Source organism: Ahaetulla prasina, chromosome 4 (assembly GCF_028640845.1).
Source record: "Ahaetulla prasina isolate Xishuangbanna chromosome 4, ASM2864084v1, whole genome shotgun sequence".
NCBI lineage: Eukaryota > Metazoa > Chordata > Lepidosauria > Squamata > Colubridae > Ahaetulla > Ahaetulla prasina.
In genome coordinates this window covers 95,909,437-95,925,972 of record NC_080542.1, presented here as the reverse complement: position 1 = coordinate 95,925,972, position 16,536 = coordinate 95,909,437, and the positions used below count along the sequence as shown (strand labels likewise).

At 41.0% G+C, this 16,536-nt stretch overlaps 1 protein-coding gene across 4 annotated transcripts in view; it reads left to right on the top strand.

Moving 5' to 3' along the window:
• The window catches only part of RARB (retinoic acid receptor beta), a 506,722-nt gene that overhangs the window by 478,569 nt on the left and 11,617 nt on the right, over positions 1 to 16,536 (top strand). For 3 of the 4 annotated variants that reach the window (XM_058184374.1, XM_058184373.1, XM_058184371.1), the window contains one exon: positions 3,378 to 3,554. The exons of the other annotated variant lie outside the window; for it this stretch is intronic. In XM_058184374.1, the coding sequence (XP_058040357.1) occupies positions 3,378 to 3,554 (177 nt within the window). The remainder of the gene's footprint in view (positions 1 to 3,377; positions 3,555 to 16,536) is intronic. 4 annotated transcript variants of the gene reach the window in all.

Sequence of the window (16,536 nt, the reverse complement as noted above, 5' to 3'; positions counted from 1 at the left end):
GATAGCTCAGACATGGACTCTCATCTCAATTTACCTTAGTGTAATGCAATGTATGCAGTTTATTGTTATGGTCAAAAGACCAGCATAAGGAATATAGAAAAATAAACACACAGAAAGAGTTTATATATAACCAGAACGTAAAATAGAACAAATATAGAAAATTTCTATGTGTTTTAAAATAGTTCTTGCATCTCAGACTGTGGTTCATCATTCGTTGTATTTGTATCTTTTTCAAGTCTTGAAAACTCAGTCTGATCATTATTTTTATTCTTCAGGTGTTTGTAATTGGTGCACTCCTGTGCCAATCCTGTCCTGTCTCTAAGGGGCAGTTGTGACATTCCTAATCTTTCACTACATTGAATGCTCTATATCAAGGGTCCACAATCCCCAAGCCACATACTGGTACCATTCTATGATTTGTTAGGAACCCAGCTGCACAGCTGGAGGTGAGTGGCAGCCCAGTGAGAAAAATTGAAATCATCTCTCCCCCCCCACCCGCCTGGACATCATTGCAGACGCTCTGTGCATGCGCAGAACCTTATACGCATGTGCAGAAGCACCGTGCATACTCACAGTTCCAAACCAGTAGCGAAGGTAAGTGGAACCCACTGCTGGTATGGAGGGAAATTGCTAAAACAATATTTCTAGAAATACTTTTAAATGCCTATTACCAAATGAAAGCTACAAATGCTTTCTGGCTAAAGCTCCCATAGTTATGAGGTATCTAGCCATTTTCAGTTGGAGTCTCTCTTGATTTAGCAGGGCAGTAAAGCAACAAGATAATTTTGTGCTTTATTCACAGTCTTTTCTCTTCAGTTTGCATACTAATCAAATTAGATTTATGCTTTGTTAGAGCTGTTAGTCATTGGCTCAGACCCAGATGCATCTAACTTTCTTGCAAGGGTGGTAGGGAAGCATGATAAAAAGAGCTGGGAAGATCCTGCTGAAGATTTCATTCACACTAGCTCGTTTCATGCAACAACTTCTTTCCAGATGGATGCCCTACTGTGGAATAAATTTCAAGCTCTAGGCTGTGTTGTGTTCATGTCTTCATTGCCATTTTTCTAGGAAAGTGGATATAAACTGGCTATTGTATTTAATTACATCCAAATCACTACACATCATGATTTTATCTCTGTTACCCTACCCCCCATGTACAGCATTTCACTAAGATCCTTGAGGATATAAAGTAAATCTTTATACTTATAGGATGCAGAATCCTGAAAAGGGAATGTATCAGATCATCAAAACAAAACCTATTAACCCCACCCCCCCAGGTGTGTCATATTGTACCACTAGAATATAATCTGCTGGATAAAATCCAACATTGGAATTCAATTCTTTGCACAATATATGTAGGAAACTGTAGAAGTGAAATATGGAGGTGTTTAGTACTATTTTATTTTACCTTCTGGATAGGTGTCATCTATGTTTCCTGTATATGACAAATTATTCGGGTTATGTTTAAAAATGAGGGAAAAAAGATCTAAGAGATAGCTCAGACATGGACTCTCATCTCAATTTACCTTAGTGTAATGCAATGTATGCAGTTTATTGTTATGGTCAAAAGACCAGCATAAGGAATATAGAAAAATAAACACACAGAAAGAGTTTATATATAACCAGAACGTAAAATAGAACAAATATAGAAAATTTCTATGTGTTTTAAAATAGTTCTTGCATCTCAGACTGTGGTTCATCATTCGTTGTATTTGTATCTTTTTCAAGTCTTGAAAACTCAGTCTGATCATTATTTTTATTCTTCAGGTGTTTGTAATTGGTGCACTCCTGTGCCAATCCTGTCCTGTCTCTAAGGGGCAGTTGTGACATTCCTAATCTTTCACTACATTGAATGCTCTATATCAAGGGTCCACAATCCCCAAGCCACATACTGGTACCATTCTATGATTTGTTAGGAACCCAGCTGCACAGCTGGAGGTGAGTGGCAGCCCAGTGAGAAAAATTGAAATCATCTCTCCCCCCCCACCCGCCCGTCTGTGGAAAAGTTGTTTTCCACGAAACTGGTCCCTTGTGCCAAAAAGGTTCGGGACCATTGCTCTATCAGAAATGCAAGAAAGAATCTCTTGCTGCATTTTAGAAGTAGTTACTTAACCTCAGTACTTTAGGAACAGATGTGGGAACAGCAATCCTGACATCCCTCTCTGCTGACCATGGTGCTTTGAACCTGTGAGAGTATAGTTCAGTGATATTATACTTCCTGTTCTAACAGTTTGGTTGTATCTGCCCTCTCTACTCAGGCTCATTTCCATAATAATTCATTTTTGGAAACTATATATTTTTGTTTTAACTGACTTTAGTCAAATGTAGAAGCTATTCCATTTTTTATTTTGTAGGTGCAGACAATATCTAGATAGATCACAAAACTGTAATATTCTTCATAAGATGCTGCTTGTGCACATTACCCAATTTTTCAACATTTGTAAAGCAGACTGAACCCCAGGGCAATATAGTTTATATAGCTTTGGAGGTGACTGCTAACTCAGAACTTATTGTCAAATTGTATACTTTAATCAGATGGAAAGATATATCGGATATATTAGATATATACCCTAGAAATTGTGATTACTTGATTTAATTTTCATTACAATTAATGTGTATAAATCAGGTTTAGCTTTTGTTCTATTCTCACCCACTTGGGGAGATGTGTCTCTCACTATGCTCTCCCTCTCCCATAGTTATGCATCCTCGATTTAAATTCAAATGGTACAACTGGCACCAACATATGCATAATACTAAGTAAAGATCTAGCATATATTTTCTCAGTGGACAACAGTTTGTAGATGAAGAATTTTGAACCCAGGGTAGAAGAGATTATTATCAAATACCATATTTGGCAAGGGGAAAGGAAAAGGAATTCCTAATTGTTTTCTTCTGCAGAAATAAATGGTTCTTCTTTTGTTCATAATAAATTTATTTTTTTCAGAGATGTAAAAGCTTTTTGAGCCATAGAGGAGAAAGGCTAACTTGAACTACTAATTTGCTGACCTTTAAGCATGTGAAAAGAGGTCACATTGCATGGAAAGTGTACTCTGCAAAATGAAGCTGTTTTTCCCACACATGGAAACCATTCTTCTAGTTACACATAATTAATTCCTCGGTTCTGACAGTAAAGGGTGGGATTTCAGAGTAGACACTGTATACCATATGGGAAAAGAAGATTTAGAAATGCTGTCATTTATTTTACCCATTGGACGATATAGCCTTTAATCACAAGCATAAGAAAAAAATATAAGGAAAGATTAGACAAGATTAAAAAACAAAAGGATGATACTGAAATTGTTAAGATAAGTTGCTTTTAGGGGTCTTTGTTTCAACTACATTTTGTCACAGCAATTGATTCATTTTGTTCTTTTTAGAACTCTAGTGCGGACCATAGAGTTCGTCTGGACCTTGGGCTTTGGGACAAATTCAGTGAACTTGCAACAAAGTGCATTATTAAAATAGTGGAATTTGCAAAACGATTGCCTGGTTTCACAAGTTTGACAATTGCAGACCAGATCACACTACTTAAGGCTGCTTGCTTGGACATTTTGGTATGTAACTTGTCTCTTTACAGTATTCTGTTGACTTTTGCTTCCAGTAACCAGTTATTCAGGGGGAATCACGCTGATTAATACTGGTAATAGAAAGATAATGGGCACAACAGCCTTTGGGGGAGGGGGCATGTGCCATGGAAAAGTTTGCATTTTTATATAAATCACTGCCAGGAAACAAACAAGCAAGAATATTTTTACTGTTTTCTTTTGCCTCTTCATATTCATTCCCATACACTCTAGCATAGTCAGGCAAGCACACTTTTAAACGAAGCAGAGGCATTTTTGGGAACAAAGGAGGTTGTCACTTTAATTTCTCTTACAGTATTGCTGTGTGAGTGTGTATGTGTGTGAAGGGGTGGAGGGAGGGAGGGAGAGAAAGAACACTCATTTGAGGCAAGGAAACTGCTTCACACTAAAATAAGTTCTTGCAGTTAATGGTATTTCTTGTACCTTGCTGTAGTAAACAAAGGCTGCTCAAAACAGCTGTAACTAGCCATTTCCCAATTCCCCTGTATCTATCCAATCAAGTTCTAAAGAGAGACTCTGCCAATTTTAAGCAATTGGAAATTGAAACTGAATGCTTTTCCTCTTTCCTCTCCCATGATTAGAGGCAAACAAAAAGATCATAAAGAGAAATACTGCAGAACTGAAGAATGTATGGAAGTTTTTCTGTTCAGAATTCATAGCACTAAGATCCAAAATGTTTTCTTTTTTTAAGTTCAGGGATACTACTCCCAAGCTATCTTACAAATTTGTGATCCCTAGTAAATGTTGTGAGAGTTCATGTGTATATGATTAATCATTTTTTCTATGGCCCTGCAGATGTTCCTTAATATCATTAGCTTTAGCCAGTATAGCCAATGGTGAACAGTACTAGGAGGCTCCAGCAACAATTGAAGGACCATACATACCCTATCTTTGCTTTAGGGTAAAGTAAGTAATACAGAATTAATTCCCCAATATCTGGCTTGCCTCTTGTTAAATAGATTTGAAGTTTGGTTTGTACAGGAACATTGGCTACTAAAATAATTAATGTTATGTTGCCAGAAACCTATAAAGTTTGGTTGAAAACTTCAAACAAAATCCTAGGGAGGGGAATATGGTAAGTAGCTTCTTTTCCTTTTCTTGCAAGTTCTACCACCACTACTACAAGACGATGAGAAGAAAAGAGGCAAGAGGAGATTATTGTGCAGGTCAAAGATGCACCTAGCAGAGTCCTTTTTTATACAGGCTTTCACATTTGTTAGTCTTCTTTTTATTGTGTGTGCTTTTTCTTCAAGACAGACCCATCTATTGTCAATTACATGCTTGCCATAGTTAATGCTGCTGTAACATAACACAGTGAAGTAATGCTATGATTTATAAAATCTGGCATGGTTCCAAGCATGCTCGAGGAAGAATTCTGAGTGGGAAGTTGAGCTGCAGTTGAGAGGCAGAGTAGCTTAAATGGTTGGTTGCTGTATTATTGCTGGTATGGCTCTTTTAAATAAAGGCGAAGAGAGAGTTTTCATAGCTTAACTTCTCTTCAACTCTTCACTCTTAAGAGGCTTCTTGCTATTTTCAGCTTGCCATTCCTCTGGAACATTTATCAGCAGCTAGATATGATCATCTATAATCTCCCCTTATTTTAAGGACCATCCTGGATCCTAGACAGGATTGGACCAAGCTTTTGGCACAGGTGGTAATATAGCTCCTGTAGATATGTGCCATCTTTAGCATTTTGGACAACTTTCCTCTTTGGAGGAATTGAGACATTTCTCTTGTGTATATCTGATCCTCATCTGATCCTTTATATTCTCACTGTTTAGGTTGGCAGTAGTTAGGTAGGCATGGCATTCTTACTTTTTTGAATATCCTTTTATGCCAGGGGTGTCAAACTTGTGGGCCGGATGCATCACATGTCGACCTCACCCCCACCTGGTTTAGTGAAGGGGAAAAAAGTCCCGATATATCATGTGATAATGCCATGATGATGCGAACTTGACATTCCTGCTTTATGCTCTTCTGATCACTCCTTTTTATTTCTTTTTATTTCTATGCTTGTTTTCTCTTTCCCTACCCTATCTCTCTTCTGCTTGCTGAGAAGTCGGAATTGATTGCTATCAGGCCAAAAAAAAAAAATACATGAAATGAAACTATGGTCCTCTTTGAAACTAGGGGTTCAAATTTTCCACTTTTGCATTATGGGATTAATTATGGTAGAGTTCTTTCTTGCAGGACTTTCTCTAAAGATGAAATGTTACTCTTGATTACAGATACAGTGCATTCAGAAAGTATTCAGACCCGTTTCACTTTTGCCAATTTTGTTGTGTGGCAGTTTGATTCTACAGTTGTTGAAATTCATTTTTTCTCATTAGTCTACATTCAGTACTCCATAATGACAAAGTGAAAACAGAATTTTAGAAATGCCTGTAAATTTATTTTAAAAAATCCTGAAATATTATATTGGCATAAGTATTCAGACCCTTTGCAATGACACATGAAATTCAGCTCTAGTGCCTTCTATTTCTCTTGATCATTACTGACATGCTTCTAAACCTTGAATGGAGTCAACCTGTGGTAAATTAAATTGATTGGACATGATTTGGAAAGGCACACACGTCTCTATAGAAGGCATCACAGATGACAATGCATACTATAGGAGAGCAAAAGCCATAAGGTCAAAGAAACTGCCTGCAGAGGTCAGAGATAGGATTATTGCAATGCACTGATCTGGGGAAAGCTACAATAGAAATTCTGCTGCACTGAAGATTCCTAAGAGCACATGACCTCCATAATTCTCAAATGGAGAAGTTTAGCACAACCAGGACTCATCCAAGAGTTGGTCGCCCGGTCAAACTGAGCAATCAGGGGAGAAGGGCCTTAGGAAGAAAAGTGACCAAGGACCTGATGGTCACTCTGGCTGAGCCCCAACTGAGCTCCAGAGATCCTGTGTGGAGATAGGACAGAATTCCAGAAGGACAACCATCACTGCAACCATCTATTAATTTGGGCTTTATGGAAGAGTGACTAGATGGAAGCCTCTTAGTGCAAAACACATGAAAGCCCACTGAGAGTTTGTTCCTCATAGTCAGAGTTCTTCAGATGCTTTTTTGCAAACTCCAAGTGGACTTTCATCTAGCCACTCTTCCATAAAGCCCAGATCAGTGGGTTATCACTATGAGGAAAACAATATATTTATGAATACAAGCCATAAATTGTTATTTCCCCAATGAGGGGGAAGATCCATTCATTTATCAATATAAGCTACCCTAAAGAAGTCAACATATTCATTTAGAAATAAAAATTAAAACAATATTTGAAGTCTTTAGAAGTTTCCATTGTCTTACCATTCTTTAGAATTGAAAGTTCTGTTTGGCTACGAAGCGGTTCTTTAGGATGCACCATTTATTTGGAAACTAATTAATAATGATTGAGAATGCATAATAAATTACTGTGTCAGGTTTTTTAGGAGATGCAGGTAGGCAGAGGATGGATTAGTACACATGGATCCTTTGTATATTCTTAAAAGCATGAGTGTTTCAGAAGTGAGGAAATTAAATAATGTGTTTACTTGGAACACTTATCAAAGTAGATAACCTTGTTTCATTCTCACTCAGATGATAAGGCTTTTCCATTTCTGAAGATAATCTTTTCTTATATAGGATCAACTTTAGCAATATTCCTTTCTCTCATACACCCACAATACTATGATACTTCCACTGAACTATATAGAAAAACTCCAATAAGATTAACAATAAGCAGAATGAGGTATTACAGGATGGACTACTACTTTTTTCTGCACAATTAGCAGTGTTCCAATACCTAAGGTGCTCCCAAAGAAGAGGGAGTCAACCTATTCTCCAAAGCACCTAAAGGCAGGACAAGAAGCAATGGATGGAAACTAATCAAGGAGAGAAGCAACCTAGGAGAAATTTCCTGATAGTTAGAACAATTAATTAGTGGAATGACTTGGCTTCAGTGACTTGTGGATATTCCAACATTGGATGTTTTAAAGAAGAGATTGGACAACCATTTGTCTGAAACATTATAGGCTTTTCTGCTTGAGCAGCGGTTTGGATCAGAAGACTTCCAATAACAGCTCTGTTATTCTGTTCTGTTATTCTGAGACGACTAAAATTTCAAGCCACCAAATTCCAGCATCAGTGTGATTTTTCATATAAATTCTAGCAGGATTCTTAGAGTGTTCAAAATTAGAATGAGTCACCTGGATCTTCAACTTCAAATCCTGTTCTGTAAGGCAGGGGTTTCCAACCTTGACAACTTTAAAATTTGTGGACTTCAACTGGCTGGGGAAATCTGGGAGTTCTTAAAGTTGCCAAGTTTGGAGACTTCTGTTGTAAGGAATCCAGAACAGAACATAACAGAACAGCTGACTAGTTTCCACTTGAATACATTGAGCAATAGGAAGTAGACCAGTGGTGAAATCCTTTGCGGGTTACCACTGGTTCACTGCACATGCACGTGCAGTGTGCACCAAATGCCTGCTACATGTGTATATGTGCATGCTGTGCATGCAAACATGTGCAGTGTGTGCCAAATGCAAGCTGTACATACCTGCACAGTGCGCACCAAACTCACACTGCATATACATGCATGCATGCACGCACAGTGAACACGAAAGGCGCGCTGTGTGCGGAAAAAGGAGCCATTTGAAGGTAAGTAGAACAGCGGGGGGGAACAGCTGTGCCGTGCAATTAGGATTTCCTGCTTTCTAGTGAATATAAATTGCACTGTACAGCTGATCATCGGAAATACTGATTCGGACGAACTGGTAGCTTTTTTTACTACCAGTTAGTCCGAACTGGTTTGAATCAGTAGCATTTCATCCCTGAAATAGATTATTTGTTCTGTCTCCTTCCCCACTTTGGATTAACGAGCTGGCCTTCAGCCAGTGGATTCACGGCTCTTATCAGTCCTGGCAGAGAAATCGCAGCTGCCTGCCAAAGTTCAAACAAATGACTCACATAGCAAGACTTTCAGCTCTTTTTGAAATGATTCAGCTAAACTTTTGCTTCCCGTGGAGTGAGAGCAGTCCCAAAGCGCCTTATATATCCTGTGGGGTGGGGCTCCTGCCCCACCCTTCCCTTTGATGACACCGCCTCTCTAATCTTCTGAAGCACGGGTCAATCCAAGCTTGATTATTATTATTATCACCTGAGTCTGATGGCGTAGCCTGGGAAAGGGAGGAATCGGGGATGACGGCCTCATTACGTCCTCCAACTGGCCTGGTTCTGGATCCTGGAGCCGGGCCAAAGGAATTGGGGTTCCCGAGATAAGCCTTACCGGTCCTCCCCCTCACTCTCGGAGTTACTTTCAGGCATGGGGCCAGGTTCGGGGGCTGGAGTCACAACACTATTTCCTTGGTCATTAGGGTTGAACTGCTCTTACTATTGAAAAGATTTCTCTAAGATTCACTCAGGATACACTTTGCTATAAATTAAATTCATTGCAGTATTTTGTTTTCCGCTTAATAATATTATTTTACCTCTATTTTTATTACAATTTTATAATAATTTTATATGCTTGTGTGTGTGTGTGTGTGTGTGTGTGTGTGTGTGTGTGTGTGTGTGTATGTCTTTGGTTATTCGGGTTTTCTCCCATGTAAAATTGGAAGTGTCTTGGCGACGTTTTGATGAAGACTCATTCGTCATCTTCAGGCTGGTGTTTACAGCTTCGTGCTTCTAGGAGCAAAGTGTGATCACAGCTGTTTCTTCCTTTGAACCGCTAGTGGGGGTTTGAACTGATTGGTTGGGAGCTTGGCTGTGTTCTGATTGGTTGGGGGTTTGGCTGTGCTCTGATTGGATGATGGGGTTGTTTGTGCTCTGATTGGCTGGGGGTGTGTTCTGTTTGAGGGGGGCTTGGTTGTGCTCAGGTTAGTCTGAGTTGCAGGGGGATTTGAGTTGGTGAGCTGCATTGCTGTTGTTTGGCTTTGCGTTCATGGTTGTGCTACATCTTCATGGTGGTTGTCAGTCTGCTGCTTGTATGGATTGGAGGGGTTTGAAATGACTAATGATGCAGCTGCGGTCTGGCTTCTAGTCCATGGTCGTGCTTCATCATTGGTATGGGTTTGAGTCTGCTTTCCGCGTGGATGTGTGGTGGTGACATGCCGTGTGGCACTCATGAATGTGGGTCTTGCGTCATTCTTCATGATAGGGATTCGTTTGTTGATAAGGGCGGGTTTCCAAATGGCTGGTAGGCGGGAGGTATCTTCTCGTTTATTCATGCTGTGTGGGCGTTTTTCTATCTCGATGGCTTCTCTGCTTATTCTGTTGTTAAAGTGTTCAGTTTTGGTGATAGTTCTGGTATTTTTAAAGTCAATTTTATGTCCTATGGCTTTAAGATGTTGGACCAGGGAAGAAGTTGGTTCCTCTTTTTTGATTGAGTTCTTATGTTCTTCAATGCGTGCACTTATTCTTCTGTTGGTTTGTCCGATGTATGTGGTGGGACAGGCGGTGCATGGGATTTCATATACTCCTTGATTTTCTAACTCAATTTTGTCTTTGGGGTTTCTTAGGATGGTGGATATTTTTCGGTTTGTGCAGAATGCTGCCTTGATGTTGTGGAGGATCTTGTTGATTCTGTCTGTGGTGCCTTTTATATATGGGAGGAGGGCTTTGCCGTTTTCTTATTGTCTGTCTTGGATTGTAGTGGGGGTTTCTTTATGGATTAGTTTGGTAATCTTATTTCTTTGGAATCCATTGGATGTTAGTACGTTAGTGAGAGTGTCTAGTTCGGTTTTTAGGTGTTGCTCATCAGCTAAGGATTTTGTTCTGGAGATGAGTGTCTTGGCTACGGAGTTGATCTATGCTGGGTGGTGGTGTGAGAGTGCGTGCAGATAGCGGTTTGTGTCTGTTTTCTTCCGGTAGATGGTGTGTCCTAGGAAGCCATTGGATTTCCTGTAGACTAAGACATGCAGGAAGGGAAGTTGGTTGTTAGCTTCTGTTTCCATGGTGAATTGTATTTTGGGGTGTAGGCTGTTGAGGTGTATAAGGAAGTTGTCCAGTTTTTCTTTCCCATATGGCCAGATTGTGAAGGTGTCATCTACGTATCTGAGCCAGAGTTTGGTTTGTGGTCAGATTTTTCTAGAGCTTGGGTTTCAAAGTGTTCCATGTAGAGGTTTGCAATGATAGGTGAGAGGGGTGATCCCATGGGTGCTCCTTCTGTTTGTTTGTATTTTTATCCATTTTAGATGAAGTATGTTTTGGATAAGCAGTGATTGGTCAGATCTAGGATGTGCTTGGGGGGGTTATATTTGTTTTGGATTGCTGTTAAGGCTTCTTTGATTGGCACTTGGATGAAGAGGGATATGACATCAAAGCTCACGAGTAGATCGCTGGGCTGTAACTTTTGTTTCTTTATGATCTCTATGAACTGGAATGAGTTTTTTACATGTGAGGTGATGGATTCTGCATAGGGCTATAGTTGTTTGGTGAGAAATTTGGCTAGGTTTTGTAGAGGTGAGCCTATGGAGCTGACTATGGGTCTAAGTGGGATTCCTTCTTTGTGTATATTGGGGAGACCATAGAGCTTAGGACATCTCGATGATTTCTCTCTGGGAATGATTCTTTGCTGGTTTTCTTCACTGATGGGGGAGGATTTTATTTTGGATCTAGTGGTTTTTTCTAGGTAGGTGGTGGGGTCTGTTTTTAGGGGCTTGTATGCAGGGTCTTGGAGTAGGTTGGTTAATTTGGTTTGGTAGTCAGATGTGTTCATAACCACGGTGGCGTTGTCCTTGTCTGCTGGTAGGATTATTATTATTATTTACATGGGAGAAAACCCGAATATCCAAAGACCTACATACAAACACCCGTGAAAACCTCAGAATATATATATTTATATGTGTGTGTATGTATGTATGTATATGTGTGTGTGTGTGTGTGTGTGTGTGTGTGTGTGTGTGTGTGTGTGTTTTCTGAGGTTTTCGCGGATGTTTGTATGTAGGTCTTTGGTTATTCGGGTTTTCTCCCGCGTAAAATTGGAAGTGTCTTGGCGACGTTTCGACGAAGTCTCATTCGTCATCTTCAGGCTTCAGCTTCGTGCTTCTGGGAGCAATGTGTGATTGCAGCTGTTTCTTCCTTTTTAACTGCTAGTGGGGGTTTGAACTGATTGGGTGGGAGCTTGGCTGTGCTCTGATTGGATGGGGTTTTTTTGTGTGCTCTGATTGGCTGGGGGTGTGTCCTCTTTGGGTGGGGGCTTGGTTGTGCTCAGATTAGTCTGAGTTGCAGGGGGATTTGAGCTGGTGAGTTGCACTGCTGCTGTTTGGCTTCGTGTTCGTGGTCGTGCTACATCTTCATAGTGGGTGTCAGTCTGCTGCATGTATGGATTGGAGGGGTTTGAAATGGCTAATGTTGCAACTGCGGTCTGGCTTCTGGTCCTTGGTCGTGCTTCCTGATCAGTATGGGTTTGGGTCTGCTTTCTGGGTGGATGTATGGTGGTGACAATGGATTCCAGAGAAATAAGATTACCAAACTAATCCAAAAAGAACCCCCCACTAAAACCCAAGACAGAGAACAAGAAAACGGCACAGCCCTCCTCCCATATATAAAAAGCACCACAGACAGAATCAGCAAGATCCTCCACAAACATAACATCAAGACAGCATTCTGCACAAACCAAAAAATATCCACCATCCTAAGAAACCCCAAAGACAAAATTGAGTTAGAAAATCAAGGAGTATATGAAATCCCATGCACCGCCTGCCCCACCACCTATATCGGACAAACCAACAGAAGAAATTTTATGGATTTTATAGTTTTTATTATTAATTTTAAATGGGGTTTTAGTTTCTATATATTTTAAATTTTTAGGCAAATTATAATAAGTTTTTTAATCTTGCATTTTATATAATATTGTCTTGTCTGTTTTTATTTGCCTGTACACCGCCCTGAGTCCTTCGGGAGAAGGGCGGTATAAAAATTAAATTAATAATAATAATAATAATTTAACAACAGAATAATCAGAGAAGCCATCGAGATAGAAAAACGCCCACACAGCATGAACAAATGAGATGATACCTCCCACCTACCAGCCATTTGGAAACCTGCCCTTATTGACAAACGAGTCCTTAACACGAGGAATGACACCAGACCCACACTCACGAGGTCCACACAGGATGTCACCACCACACATCCACCCAGAAAGCAGACCCAAACCCATACTGATCAGGAAGCACGACCAAGGACCAGAAGCCAGACCGCAGCTGCAACATTAGCCATTTCAAACCCCTCCAATCCATACATGCAGCAGACTGACACCCACTATGAAGATGTAGCACGACCACGAACATGAAGCCAAACAGCAGCAGTGCAGCTCACCAGCTCAAATCCCCCTGCAACTCAGACTAATCTGAGCACAACCAAGCCCCCACCCAAACAGGACACACTCCCATCCAATCAGAGCACACACAAAAAACCCCATCCAATCAGAGCACAGCCAAGCTCCCACCCAATCAGTTCAAACCCCCACTAGCAGTTAAAAAGGAAGAAACAGCTGCAATCACACATTGCTCCCAGAAGCACGAAGCTGAAGCCTGAAGATGACGAATGAGACTTCGTCGAAACGTCGCCAACACACTTCCAATTTTACGCGGGAGAAAACCCGAATAACCAAAGACCTATATATATATATATATATATATATATATATATATATATACATATACACATATACATATACATATACATATACATATACATATACATATACATATATACACACACACACACATACATACATACACGTAGCTCTTGGCATTTTCAGGTCTTTTCCCGTGTAAGGTTGAGAGTATCTTGGTGATGTTTCGATGAGGTCTCACTCATCATCTTTAGGCTGGTGTCTTCGGCTTCGCACGTCTCTCTATAAATACTGGTGAGAAGGTGGGGAGTGTTGCTTTGAGCGGATTGGTTGGCTGTGTAATTGCCTCTTGATTGGTAGATGGAGTGGGTCTTTGCAGATTGGTCGGCTGTTTCGTAGCATCCTGTGTGGGTGTGGTTCTGGTCTTTTGTTCCTGAGCTTTGGTGTTATTGCCTCTGAAGTTCTGTGATGTGATGTCTTGAGCAGATGGCTGTGATGCAGCATCCCGGGCCCTGGTTTGGCTCCAAGGTCCTGTCATGTGTTCCTCGTGTGTGTCAGCCTGCTTTGTGTGGGGATCGGAGGGGGCGCAGTAGCCAGTGGTGTCAGCATGGTCAGGCTTCTGGATGGTGGTTGTGTTTCGTCTGTGGGATGGGTTTGGGTTTGAATCTGGTGAGGATGATTGGTGGTGGCGTTGTGTGTTGTCCTGGGTCCGGAGTCAATTTTCGTGGCTGGGACTTGTTTGTTGACCAAGGCTGGTTTCCAGATGTCTGGTAGGCGGGAGGTGTCGTCCTGTTTGTTCATATTTGGGTGGAGGTGTTTCTATATTTCAATGGCTTCCACAATTATTGTCTTGTTATAATGTTCAGTTTTGGAGATTAATTTGGTTCCTTCAGAATCAATTTCGTGTCCTGTGGTTTTAAGGTGCTGCAAAAGGGAGGAGGTTTTTTTCTTCTTTTCTGACTGTGTTTTTGTGTTCTGCGATGCGTGCATTTATTCTCCTATTAGTTTGTCCAATTTATGTGGCTGGGCAGATTTTGCATGGTATTTCATAGACTTCTTTTCTAGATGGATCTTGTCTTTGGGGTTTCTTAAGATGTTGGCTATTTTTTGGTCTGTGCAGAAGGCTGCCTTGATGTTGTGTTTGTAGAGAATTTTGCTGATTTTATCTGTGGTGCCTTTGATGTATGGGAGGAGGGCGACGCCGTTGTCTTGTTCTGTGTCTTGGTTCTTGGGTGGTGTCTCCCTTTGGATTAGGCTAGTAATTGTGTTTCTTTGGTATCCGTTGGAGATTAATACGTTTGTGAGGGTGTGTAATTCAATTTTCAGGTGGTCTTTGTCAGCTAAGCGTTTGGTCCTGGAGATGAGAGTCTTGGCTACAGAGCTGATCTGTGCAGGGTGGTGATGTGATTGTGCATTTAAGTAGCGGTTGGTGTGTGTTTTTTTCTAGTAGATGGTGTCCTAGGGACCCATTGGGTTTTTTGTAGATTAGGACGTCCAGAAAGGGGAGTTGGTTGTTAGCTTTTATTTCCATAATGAATTGTATTTTGGGGTGTAGGCTGTTGAGATGTGTGTGGAAGTTGTCCAGTTTCTCCTTTCCATTTTGGCAAATTACGAAAGTGTTATCTATGTATCTAAGCCAGAGTTTGGGTTTGAGTTAAGATTTATATAAAACGTTGGTTTCAAAGTATTTCATGTATAGGTTTGCGATGACGGGTGAGAGGGGTGATCCCATGGGTGCTCCTTCTATGTGTTTTTATCTTTGTCTGTTATGGATGAAGTATGTGTTGGTTAGGCAGTGGTTGGTTAGATCTAGGATGTGTTTGGGAGGGTTGTATTTGTTTTGGATAGCTGTCAAGGCTTCTTTAATAGGCACTTTGGTGAAGAGGGATATGACATCGAAACTCACGAGTAGGTCGCTGGGTTGTAGGTTTTGTTTCTTTATTGTTTCTATGAAGTGGAATGAGTTTTGCACGTGTGTGGTGATGGATTCTGCATAGGGCTGAAGTTGTTTGGCAAGGAATTTGGCAAGGAATTTGTAGAGGTGAGCCTATGGAGCTGACTATGGATCTGAGTGGTGTTCCTTCTTCGTGTATCTTGGGGAGACTATAAAGCTTTGGGCATCTGGATGATTTCTCTCTGGGGATGATTCTTTGCTGGATCTCTTCATTGATGGGGAAGGCTTTTATTTTGGATTTGGTGGTTTTTTCCAGGTAGGTGGTGGAGTTCGTGTTTAGAGGTTTGTAAGCAGTGTCGTGGAGTAGGTTGGATTGGTAGCCAGATAGTATTCATCACCACTGTGGCATTGCCTTTGTCTGCTGGGAGAATGATTATGTTATTGTCTTTCCTCAAATTGCTGAGTGCTTTTTGTTCTTCTTTGTGTAAGTTGCTTCTGGGTGGGTTGCTGGAGCAGAGGACGTTGGTGACTTCAAGTCTGATTTTATTGGCTTCATCTGGGTTCACCACCCTGCACAGATCAGCTGCATAGCCAAGACTCTCATCTCCAGGACCAAACGCTTAGCCGACAAAGACCACCTGAAAACTGAATTACACACTCTCACAAACGTATTAATCTCCAACGGATATCAAAGAAACACAATTACCAGCCTAATTCAAAAGGAGACACTGCCCAAGAATCAAGAGACAGAACAAGACAACGGCATCGCCCTCCTCCCGTACATCAAAGCCACCACAGATAAATCAGCAAAATTCTCCACAAACACAACATCAAGACAGCCTTCTGCACAGACCAAAAAATAGCCAACATCTTAAGAAACCCCAAAGACAAGATCCATCTAGAAAAGAAGTCTATGAAATACCATGCAAAATCTGCCCAGCCACATAAATTGGACAAACTAATAGGAGAATAAATGCACGCATCGCAGAACACAAAAACACAGTCAGAAAAGAAGAAAAAAACCTCCTCCCTTTTGCAGCACCTTAAAACCACAGGACACGAAATTGATTTTGAAGGAACCAAATTAATCTCCAAAACTGAACACTATAACAAGACAATAATTATGGAAGCCATTGAAATAGAGAAACACCCTCCCCCCCAATATGAACAAACGGGATGACACCTCCCGCCTACCAGACATCTGGAAACCAGCCTTGGTCAACAAACAAGTCCCAGCCATGAAAATTGACTCCGGACCCAGGACAACACACAACGCCACCACCAATCATCCTCACCAGATTCAAACCCAAACCCATCCCACAGACGAAACACAACCACCATCCAGGAGCCAGACCATGCTGACACCACTGGCTACTGCGCCTCCTCCGATCCCCACACAAAGCAGGCTGACACAACGAGGAACACATGACAGGACCTCGGACTCGGAGCCAAACCAGGGCCCGGGATGCTGCATTACAGCCATCTGCTCAAGACATCACATCACAGAAC